Here is an 11,924-nt window from a genome sequence, read left to right on the forward strand (position 1 = left end):
TTTCTTTCCACTTACTTTTTTGTATACTGATTATTTTTGAAGCTAAATATAAATTAAATATTTTTTTTGTTATTTAGACATTTAAATTAAGAGTGTGTGATGTTTTACAATAACTATTGTACAAACTTTTAATAAAAATTATAAATTTTTATTTTAAAATTATGTTTTTTATGTGTTTACTATATTTTAGAGACAATACTATAGTTTTATATTTTATTTGATGTTTTTCTTTTAACATAAATAAAATTATATAAATATATATATATATATTTAGAATTATATATTTTATTTTATTATTAATTTAATAAAATAACTCTAAAATTAATCCCCGTTTAATTTCTAATTTTCTTGTTAGACGTTAGATCCACCCCAACCGTCCAAATAGTGTCGGGCGAGTTCTAAAAGAGGGTCCAAAGTTATACTATTTGTACAAGACATGTGGTAAATGGAAAATAATGCAAAACCCACCAGAGTTCCTTACAGCTCACTGCTTGTCCCCTGTGGTGGGCACTCAATTAAGATTCATGCGCTCTACAAAAAGAAGCAATACCCACTTGGATTAGTTAAATGATTTTTTAAATTAAGGTAACAAAGTAGAGATTTAGGCTACCAGTAATAATTAATGTATGCTTAATAATTGAGTTGTTTTGTCTTTGACAGTACCATCACCAGCTTGACGTGTCCTCTTCTCGGTAAGCAAGGACCTGTCTCCTTTGTCTCTAACCAATCTTTTTATTTTCATTTTTCTTATAAGAAGAAAATTTTATTTTTAGTTCTGAAATCTTTTAAAAACTATAGTCATGTAAAGAAAAACATAACTGATCTTCTTGAGTATAATAATATCCGGGTATCGTCAAAAAAAAAAAATAATAATAATATCCGGGTATCCGTGATCCAAATCCGATCCAATCTAATCTGAACTTTTAAATCCAAACATTTGAATTTAATTAAATTTTCCAAATCTAATCCGGATGTATTTTATATATGCAAATTTATATAAATTATTTGTCTCATATTTACGTGTTTTTCATAATAAATAGTTTAATTGTTTACTATAAATATGCCTTGGTACATTTTCAGGTATTTTCTATTGGATTTTGTTCTTTTTTTTTTTTAAAGTTTAAAACTGTCAAAAACCTAGTATTGGGGTAAAGGTTTTCTTATTCATAACGTGGTAAGGCCACAACCTTATATACATGTACACATCCTTGACCTAAATACATATAAGGTAATTACCAAACTAATACATAAGTATAGACTAATTACACAAGAGGACATATCCCACTTAATACCCCCCCCCCCCCTTTAAGTTGGAGTATGGAGATCACAAATACCCAACTTGCGGAGAAAAGCTTCAAACTCCGTACCACCGAGAGCCGTAGTTAGAATATCCGCCAACTGCAATTTCGTCGGGACATGCAGAGGAGCCACAACACCACGAACTATCTCATCTTTGATAAAATGACAATCCTTTTGAACATGCTTCGTCCGTTCATGAAAAATCGGGTTGCGACTCAAATGTATAGCAAACTGGTTGTCACAATGAAGAGGAATAGGATACGAGCAATCAACCCCAAGAGACTTAAGCAACTCACGCAACCAGAGAACTTCACTAATTGTATCCGGCTATCCGCCATGGCACGATACTCCGCCTCAGTTGAAGATCTGGATATTGTATCCTGTTTGCGTGTCTTCCAAGAGATAGGAGAGCCACCTAACTGTATAAACCAGGCCGTGAGGGAACGACTAGTACGAGGTCACTTAGCATAATCCGCATCACACCAAGCAACCAAACATAGGTCCGAGTCCGCACGCAAGAAAATACCCTGTCCCGGGCGACCCTTAAGATAACATACCGTTCGTATCGCCGCATCCCAATGCTCCGTACGTGGTGCATTCATAAATTGGGATAGAATGTGTATCGCATAAGAAAGTTCTGGACGTGTGACACCAAGATAGATCAACCGACCAACCAAACAACGATAACGAGAAGGATTTGGGAGAAGATTACCAACCGCATGTTGCAACTTATGATTCTGTTCGAGTGGATGAGAAACCGGCTTAGCTCCAAGTAGACCCAGCTCCGAGATTATGTCAAGTGTATAATTGCGCTGACACAAGTACATGCCAGAGGCGTTTCTAGCAACTTCAATCCCCAAAAAATATTTCGAGATCCCGAGATCCTTCATACGAAAACAGGAACTCATGTAATCTTTGAATTCTTGGATAAGAGCCACCGAACTACCAGACACAATCAAATCGTCAACATACACCAGCACATGAAGACGAATGAGACCAGTATCATCAACCACAGTAAACAAAGAATAATCCTTGATAGATTGCGTGAACCCGTATTCAAGAAGAGCACACGAGAGCTTCGCAAACCATCAGCGCGGAGCCTGTTTAAGACCGTAGAGAGACTTATGTAAACGACACACTTGAGTCTTGTCATTCGTCTGAAAACCCGGAGGTAAGCGAATAAACACCTCTTCCATCAAATCCCCATGCAAAAATGCATTATGGACATCCATCTGATGAACCTCCCAATTACGAGAAACCGAGACCTCAAGAAATGATCTCACAGTAACCATCTTACAGACCAGAGCAAAAGTCTCGTCATAGTCGAGTCCCTCAATTTGATGATTACCAAGAACCACCAAACGAGCTTTGTAATGCTCAAGAGACCCATCAGAGTGATACTTCAACGTAAACACCCATTTATAGCCAAAAGCCTTCTTCCCTTCAGGCAATGTCTCAACCGTGAATGTACCATTCTCTTCAAGGGCTTCAATCTCACCACGAACAGCCTCACGCCAATGTTCATTCTCAAAAGCTTCAGCATATGTTTTGAGAATAACACCTTCAGTAATTGCAGCAAGAAAGGCGCGATGAGAATCAGAAAACCGAGAACAATCAACATAATCATCAATAGGATACCATGTAAAATCCACAAAATCACTATCGGAGCCAACATGAGTAGTGTTGGTAACATAATCATGAAGTCGAGTACTGCGTACCTTAGCTCGACAACCTCTTCCCATTTGTATGTCAGAAACATCAAGAGATTGTTCCTCTGTTTCCGAAACAGAGTCAACCGAGAGGATAGTAGACGTATCATCCTCATCCGGTATGATAGAAGCAAGGACCGGTGAAACAGATTCAACAGAGGCAGAAGGAGGAGTCACGATCGGGGAAAACGGCAAAGACTGATCAACAACCGGAGATGGACTGATATTTTCAGTTGGAGCAAAAAGAGAAGGAACAGACGGAGATAGAGGGACATGAGCAAATTCAAAACAATCATCCTCAATAGTTGCCGGGAGTGACAATGGTGGCGAAGACGAGGATGAACCAGTTCGTTGCAGTGTAGAAAACGGGAACTCGTGCTCGAGAAACACAACATCTCGAGATGTCGAAATGATTCCAGTGTCTAGGTTGTAAACCTTCCAACCTTTCTTCCCGAAAGGATAACCAATAAAAACCGAACGATTACTCCGTGATGCAAACTTATCACCACCATGGTTTTGATTATGCACATAACAGAGACAACCAAAAATACGTAAGTGAGTAAGCGGTGGAGAGCGATTATACAAAACCTTGAATGGACTTTTCCCTTTAAGAACAGGATTAGGAGTGTGGTTGATCAAATAACCTGTTGTCAAGACACAAAGGCTCCAAAATTCAACCGGTAGGTGAGCTTGAAAACGAAGAGCCCGAGCAACGTTCAAAATATGTCGATGTTTACGTGCAACACGACCGTTCTGTTGAAGGGTTCCAACACATGATGTCTCATGAATAATGTCGTTATCCTGGAAATAATTGGTGAGACAGAGAAATTCAGAACCATTGTCGCTCCTAATGGTCTTAACCTTGCGGTCAAATTGTCGCTCGACAAGAGAGATAAAATTCCGAAGAGTAGTGGGTGCCTCTGTTTTATTCGGCAACAAATAAATCCATAAAGCTCGAGAGTAATCATCAAGGATGGTGAGGAAATAGCGAGAACCACAAATGGAGGTAGTCCGATTGGGACCCCATAAGTCACAATGAATTAACTGAAAACTCTCTGTTGTTTTATTAATGCTTAACGGAAAAGGATCACGAGATTGTTTTGCACGAATACAAACATCGCAAGACTTAAAATCAAAACCACTACTAATACTAGAATCCGACAACCGCAACAACTCCATCGCTTTAGAGGCAGGATTACCTAATCGCCGATGCCACACATCACTAGACTGCTTCTCCATAGACTGTGCCGTACGCGCGACCTCCAGACCTCGAAAGAAGTAAAGTCCATGTTGCTCCTCACGCGCTCCAATCACCATCTGTGTGATGCGGTCATGGATAACACAAATCTTATCAGACAGCTGAAACAGACAACCACTATCTTTGCTTAACTGCGAGACGGAGATAAGATGACATTGCAATTCATCAACGAAAAAAACGTAATTTAACCGCAGTTGAGAGCCTAAACGAACACTGTCTGTCCGTGTAGTCACAGTAAGTCGACCATCCGGCAGTTTAATGAACATGGGAGCCATATCCCGCACATCCAACAGAAAATCCACATTACCGGTCATATGATTCGAAGCACCAGTATCAATAATTCAAGATTCAATAAAGAACTTACCCGAGAGACGCTCATGAGAATCACCTTTATGTTTGTTAAGAACAGCCCGTAGTGTTTTCCAATCCTGGTCACTCAAACCACTAAAACCAACTCTGTCGGCATCAGTGAGAAAAGTATGAGCAGCAACAGCAGGTTTGGATGTCGTGATCTGATTCACCCGAGCAGGTTCAGTGGTAGAAGACTGTGAGGAAACAAAAGAGTTGCGACGATCATTACTCGAAGCACTCTGTTGTGTCATAGGCTTGGATCACGGACGGTCTCCCCACCACCAAGGATATCCAATTTTCCGAAAACAATTTTCAGCCAGGTGACCACTTCTCCCACAACTCGTGCATACGGCATTAGGATCCTTTAGTTCAACATGTTGCCGTGGGCGAGAAGTCGTATGAACCGTGAAACTAACCCCATCATGGCGCTCTTCCATCATACGACCAGCTCTCTTAGATTCTTCGTCCTGAGCCACAACTTGGTAAGCTTCATCGAGAGAGGGAAGAGGATCTCTGGAAAGTAGAGAGGATTTAACCGCTCCATAAATTCTCATCAAGCCCCATAAAAAATTGATGAAGTTTGTCTTCTTCTCGTTCTTTAGCTATCTCCTCAACGGTCTTAGCTTGCTGGAAATCGGCCAAACTTGTCCAAAGTTTAGTGAGTTTCCCATAATATGCTTCAACCGCTAGACCCCGTTGATGGCAATTTGCAAGTTTAGTTTTGATCCGTTGAACACGTTGTCCATTCTTGACCGAGAAACGCTTTTGTATGTGCATCCACAGGTCATGAGCAATCTCATGGTGAGAAAGTGAGCTACTCTGATCCGGAGCCACCGTCAGCCGAATCCAAGAAACAACCATCGTGTTATTGGCCCACCAATCTTCAATATCTTCAGAGTCATCAGTTGGTTTGAGGATAGATCCATCCGCAAAAGCCAAATTTCTTCCTTGCTCGCAAAGCAAGGGGTAGATTCATCGCCCACTCATCGTAGTTAGAACCACTGAGCTGTGGTTGGGAGATGACAGAACCGGGATTATCACCGGAGGACAGATCATAGGGATCGATCCGACGTCGAGTTGTTTCAGTTCGTGTTCGTGTCTCTTTCACGGTCGAGGAGTCATCCGTGACATCAGTGCCAGAAAGTATACCCGACATCAGAAAAGTATATCGATGAGAGTAGATCGAAAATACTAAGGTCAAGGAAAGAGATCAAAGAAAAACAGAGGAAGCACAGAGGATCGTATAGCCTAAAAATTTAGGTTAAGCTCTAATACCATGTCAAAAACCTAGTATTGAGGTATAGGTTTTCTTATTCATAACGTGGTAAGGCCACAACCTTATATACATGTACACATCCTTGACCTAAATACATATAAGGTAATTAACCAAACTAATACACAAGTATAGACTAATTACACAAGAGGACATATCCCACTTAATAAAAACTATTTTAGTCTTATTTTATTAATATTATGAATTCGATATTCGACCGCAAATATCTATTAATATTGGCAAATCTGAATCCATGTTGTTTCAGAGATCCGGATCTAGATACCCAAAAATTCAAACTATCCGATTTGTGGCTACTCCTACTACCAATAATACAAATGTTACAAGTACAACCAATACATAAATTTGCACCCAACCAGCAATGAAAGTAATCAATACTGTGTATATCTAAGAAGATGGCCCTGACTTGGCATACATATTTTCCAAACAATTTTTACACTTTATTTAATCATTAAGAAAATATATTTTTTTCTCCCATTTTTCATGTCTTTTGTTTTTATTTACTTGTTTCTCCGAGAAATATGGGCCTTATGATTAGTGCTTTAGTTTTGATCAAAAAAAAAAAATGATTAGTGCTTAGTTATAGTTGCAAGATTTTTTCTGTAGCTTATGAATTTTCTTATTAGGCAAAAATTATTATGTTACATACATATTTTTAAAAATTTCTGTTTTAACAAACTGTGTCATGTTTCAAAACATTAATCTGGCTTGACTTCCAATCCGATTTTACCATATCAATTATATTAAACGAGAAGTGAAAACGTCCCACATTCAATCTCAGCAAAATTTTACCATTATACCATTAATGAAATTGCCCTTCACGTTAAAATATTTTGCTCCTGGACGTAAAATTACCTATTTTCGCATTAAAAATAAATCAAAAATTGGTTTAGAAATAATCTAATTGCATAAAAAGTTAATTGCACAAATAGAATTTGCTAATTTAATCCCTAAATTTCCCGGAAAACACCCTTTTTACAACTAAGGTTCTGTTTTATACTACAAATTTGATATAATTAATGGGCTTAGATTGTAGATCGACGTTAATCTAAAAATTAATGGGCTTCTGCAGGGAAAAAAACCCGACGACAATACACCTTCTTACTAGAAACCCTAAAAAGATAGGTCATTTACAACTATAAATACAATCATATTGTTTGTTTTCACCATAACGCAACAAAGAGACAAAAAAAAATAGGGTTTTATTTATAGGGTTTTACTTTTAGGGTTTTATTTTTTTCTCGGCTTTGTATCGTTTATCAGCATTGTTATTCCTTCATCGTAACATACGTATCTAAAATTCTAAATCCATCAACTTTTATATATATATAGGTTGGACGAATCAGAAGCCACAAGAGTTTTTCAAAGAAGAAGCTCAGTTAGCAGCAGCAGCTTCAATGGCGGATTCAACAATCTTAACAACGTTCGTAGACCTGCAGTCTCATTCTTAGAGTCACATCCTTAAGCTCGAAGATTTTCTCGGTAATTCTTCTTCGATGGTTCGTTACTCAGACAACAGTCAAACCGAAACACAAGACTCTTCCCTCACTAAAATCTACGATCCACGTCACAACCACAACCACAACCACAACCAAACCGGCTTCTATTCCGATCACCACGATTTCAAAACCATGGCCGGTTTTCAAACCGCTTTCTCTACAAACTCCGGTTCTGAAGTCGATGACTCATCTCGCTAGAGAGTATTTGGGTCACGTTGTTGAATCTTCTTCCGGACCGGTCCGGACCGGACTTAGGGTTTCACAGTGGATCTAATAACACCAACACCACTGGCGGAGCTTTGTCACTTGCGGTTAACGTTAACAACAGTACTAATCAGCATCGTAATGATAATGAGATTACTAATCATCATTACCGTGGTGGTGGTGAGAGAAACAACAACAACAACGAGAAGACAGAATCTAAGAAAGAGAAGCCAATCGTGGCTGTTGAAACATCGGATTGTTCTAACAAGAAAATCACTGATACGTTTGGACAAAGGACTTCGATTTACAGAGGTGTTACTCGGTAAGTTCATTCTATTATGACAAGAAGAATCCAAGGCAGTTTTGTTGTGATTAAGGAATTAATTAATTAAACTATTTTGTGTTATTTGACATTTGGTCAAAGACTTGAAGGTTATTATTACTATTAGTTTAAGTGCAAAAGTACTAATGTAATATTATTTGATTGATTGATATGCAGACATAGATGGACGGGAAGATATGAAGCTCATCTATGGGATAATAGTTGTAGGAGAGAAGGTCAGGCCAGGTAAGTTTCATTAAGATTGTACCTTTGTTCTTTTCACATTATAGTTAAATCGGGTTTTGTAGTGCAGAACTAGAGATGATGAGAGAAAGATTTGCGAAGCTATTGCTTGGTGAAGATATGTCAGGAAGTGGGAAAGGAGTTTGTACAGCTGTTACTGTCTCAAATTCCATAAACCAATCTTTATGGTTTGTCTTCTTCTTCTCCTACTCCTCTCATATATGCTCTGTTTTTGAAACAGAGTATTTATAGTGTAGCGTGTATCTGTTGTGTTGTTGCAGCGACTGTGTTTGGACAGAGTTTAAGGTTACAACCATTGAGTACAGAGAAGAAAGAGTTGTGGAAGCGAGAGATGAATTGTTTTATGTCTATTTGAAGTCTATAAAAAAGTTCGTCTCTCTTTGGTTTTGGTACAATGAAACAGACTTTTTTTTGTTTATTAAATGCAGTTTCAGAGAAAACAAAAATACGCATAAACGTTGGTGTTATTTCCCCTTATAAGGCTCAAGTAAGTGCAATCCAAGAAAAGATTCATGAAACATGTAGAGGTGAGGCAGGTGGACTCTTCTCTGTGAGGGTTCGCACTGTGGATGCGTTTTAAGGTGGCAAAGAGGATATTATAATAGTTTCAACTGTTAGGTCCAACGGTGTTGGAAGGGTTGGATTCCTTGCAGACCGCCGAAGAGCAAATGTATTACTCACTCGAGCAAGGTAATTTTGGCATATCTCATTTCTTTGGTTATTGCAAGTGAATGTGTCTATATTATTATTTGTGTTTTTCTATAGGTTCTGTTTATGGATACTTGGAAATGAGGCAACTTTGATGAATAGTAAATCTGTGTGGAGGAATCTGGTAAAAGACGCAAAGGAACGTGGCTGTTTCCATAGTGCCGGAGAAGACGAGTCATTAGCGCAGGCTATTGCTTGTGCGAACATTGAGTTTAACCAGCTTGACAATTCAAAATGGAAGGTAATTATTTGATTTGTGTTCTTTTGGTTCATTCTCATTCTTTGAGACTTGACTTTACGCATGTGAAACAGCTTTGCTTCAGCGACGAGTTCAAGAAATATGTGGGAGAAATCAAGAACCCGGAGATTTACAGGAAGATAAAGAATTTCTTAGAAAGGATATTTCAAGGTTGGCTTAATGAAGAAGAGACGGAGAGAGACAATCTGGTTTCTTCCTTGCAGCTGTTAAAACAAAGCAAGATCGACAACATTCTAAGGCTCTCTTGGTACTAATGTTGAGGTAAGAAGTCAAAGATATGACTTCATCAAGACTATCTTAATTTTGACAACAGATCATACACTAAAACCTCGGTATTTTGTTGTTTAAATTCTAGATAACAGAAAAAAGCTACGATCTGATATTCTCATGAGTCTTCCCGCTTTGAGAAAGCTCGATAACATGCTAATGGTAAGTAAAAGACTTGAATTAGACAGATTATATAACCAAGATTCAAGATTGCCAACATGATTGGTTTGGCTTTGTAGGAAATATTGGATAGTTTCACAGATAATGAGTTCTGGTACGTTGAAAGAGGAAGCTCATCTATGAACTCGAGTGGTGGTGGTAGATATACAGGAACGTTTAGGAAAGTGGTGGTTCAACGGAAAGACGAGAAATTGTGGCTTCCGGTGCCATGTGTTCTTGCTGAAGGTTTATCGGAAGAAGAACGAAAGCATTTGCGTCACAAACGCGATTGTGCCAGTCAGATACATAAAGCAGCATTGGCCATTAACGATTCTACTCTTAATGACATGGCTATTCCTGATTCTTATCTTACCACTCTTCCAAAGGTATATATACACATATATGATTAGGGGAAATATAAAAAGATAACTATTATTGCGACTAATATAGAAAGTGTTGAAACCAAATCGGTGTTGTTGTGGACAGAGTGGGAAAGCAAGTGTAGGAGATGTGATATACAAGCACCTATGCACAGATGAGAAGTTTTATCCTGACCAGCTTCTCGACATCTTGAAGATCACATCGGAGCATGAGGCGCTTGTGCTGGCCGACAATATATATTTTTATTTGATTTCACTATTTCTTGAAACCAAGATTGCATTTTGATTTTTGAGTTTATTTGTTATCTCATGTAAGTGATATACATTAGATCGTAAAAACGGGGTTTGTTTGATGTTTATAAGTGGGTTTTGAGAAGTATATAGTAGTAGAGTGAAGTATAGTAGGACAAAGATTAACTTTAAGTCCCTAAACCAAATTATGTTTTACCACATTTTATCTTTTTATGTAATTTGTAATTAAGATTTTAATTGTATCATTCTTTTTTTTTTTACCTCAGTTGTATCGTTCTTTAAACCAACAAAAGCAATAAAATAACATGTAAATATTTTGGTTTCGTATGTGCGTGAGTTACTTAGTCGTATATGCTTTATTATTTTCTTATGAGAAGTAGTAATTGATGATTTACGCAAAAGAAAAGTTATCAAAAATACCCATTATTAAATCTTAATTTTTTGTTCATACGATACAAATGTAAATAAGCTTTCTGATTGAAAGTTTTTAAAGCTTTACCTTTTTCTTTTTTTCTATTGATATGTCTATATCTTTATATTATGATTGAAAGAACTTTGGGTGGTGATTTGTATTTGTGAAGGGGAGCCAAAGTTTTTTTTTTAACTTGACAACAACGGCGACGCAATATAGCATTAGAAAAGTGAAACCAGTAGAGAAAGCAAGTGAAACCAGTGGAAAAAGCCGAAGCTGAAGCAGAGAAAGAGGAGCTTGTGTTGCAAGATACTTTTGCTCAAGAGACTGCTCTTTTGATTGAAGATCCCAACATGTAAGGAAATCTCTCTCCATTTAAAAATTTAATCTAATTTACTAGAGTGAGCTGCCTTTGCAAGTGTTTTAACGGTTGTTTTGATTCTTTAGGATTGTTCTAACAAGAAGATCGCTGATACGTTTGGACAAAGGACTTCGATTTACCGAGGTGTTACTCGGTAAGTTCTTTCTATTATGACAAGAAGAATCCAAGGCAGTTTTGTTGTGATTAAGGAATTAATTAATTAAACTATTTTGTGTTATTTGACCTTTGGTCAAAGACTTGAAGGTTATTATTACTATTAGTTTAAGTGCAAAAGTTACTAATGTAATATTATTTGATTGATTGATATGCAGACATAGATGGACGGGAAGATATGAAGCTCATCTATGAGATAATAGTTGTAGGAGAAAAGGTCAGGCCAGGAAAGATCGTCAAGGTATATATTTTTTTAATTTGATTTCACTATTTCTTGAAACCAAGATTGCATTTTGATTTTTGAGTTTATTTGTTATCTCATGTAAGTGATATACATTAAATCGTAAAAAAACGGGTTTGTTTGATGTTTATAAGTGGGTTTTGAGAAGTATATAGTAGTAGAGTGAAGTATAGTAGGACAAAGATTAACTTTAAGTCCCTAAACCAAATTATGTTTTACCACATTTTATCTTTTTATGTAATTTGTTATTAAGATTTTAATTGTATCGTTCTTTAAACCAACAAAAGCAATCGAAGAGCATGTATACATTTTGGTTGCGTATGTGCGTGAGTTACTTAGTCATATATGCTTTATTATTTTCTTATGAGAAGTAGTAATTGATGATTTACGAAAAAAAGAAAAGTTATCAAAAATACCCATTATTTAATCTTATTTTTTTATTCATACGATACAAATGTAAATGAGCTTTCTGATTGAAAGTTCTTAAAGCTTTACCTTTTTCTTTTTTCTATTG

At 37.1% G+C, this 11,924-nt stretch overlaps 2 protein-coding genes and 1 pseudogene across 3 annotated transcripts; 2 read left to right on the forward strand and 1 right to left on the reverse strand.

The window, feature by feature from the left end:
* Nucleotides 1–4,877: 4,877 nt before the first annotated feature.
* On the reverse strand, nucleotides 4,878–5,478 carry LOC147944181 (uncharacterized). Its single transcript, XM_087512487.1, has 2 exons — nucleotides 5,246–5,478; nucleotides 4,878–5,130 (listed from the first exon to the last, which is right to left on the reverse strand). Exons 1-2 carry the CDS (start codon nucleotides 5,476–5,478, stop codon nucleotides 4,878–4,880), a joined length of 486 nt encoding a protein of 161 aa, XP_087368613.1.
* Nucleotides 5,479–7,212: 1,734 nt separating this feature from the next.
* Nucleotides 7,213–8,203, forward strand: LOC147944182 (AP2-like ethylene-responsive transcription factor AIL6 pseudogene; annotated as a pseudogene). The gene is made up of 2 exons (XR_015598084.1): nucleotides 7,213–7,933; nucleotides 8,111–8,203. The product of XR_015598084.1 is annotated as an AP2-like ethylene-responsive transcription factor AIL6 pseudogene (transcript).
* A 422-nt stretch (nucleotides 8,204–8,625) lies between these two features.
* LOC104789383 (rop guanine nucleotide exchange factor 4-like) lies at nucleotides 8,626–10,402 on the forward strand. The gene is made up of 6 exons (XM_087452784.1): nucleotides 8,626–8,887; nucleotides 8,963–9,146; nucleotides 9,218–9,425; nucleotides 9,520–9,593; nucleotides 9,671–9,976; nucleotides 10,077–10,402. Exons 4-6 carry the CDS (start codon nucleotides 9,552–9,554, stop codon nucleotides 10,254–10,256), a joined length of 528 nt encoding a protein of 175 aa, XP_087308910.1. The 5' UTR covers nucleotides 8,626–8,887; nucleotides 8,963–9,146; nucleotides 9,218–9,425; nucleotides 9,520–9,551; the 3' UTR covers nucleotides 10,257–10,402.
* The last annotated feature ends 1,522 nt before the right edge of the window (nucleotides 10,403–11,924 follow it).

Source organism: Camelina sativa, chromosome 5 (assembly GCF_030686135.1).
Source record: "Camelina sativa cultivar CO46 ecotype springtype chromosome 5, ASM3068613v1".
Taxonomy (NCBI): Eukaryota; Viridiplantae; Streptophyta; class Magnoliopsida; order Brassicales; family Brassicaceae; genus Camelina; species Camelina sativa.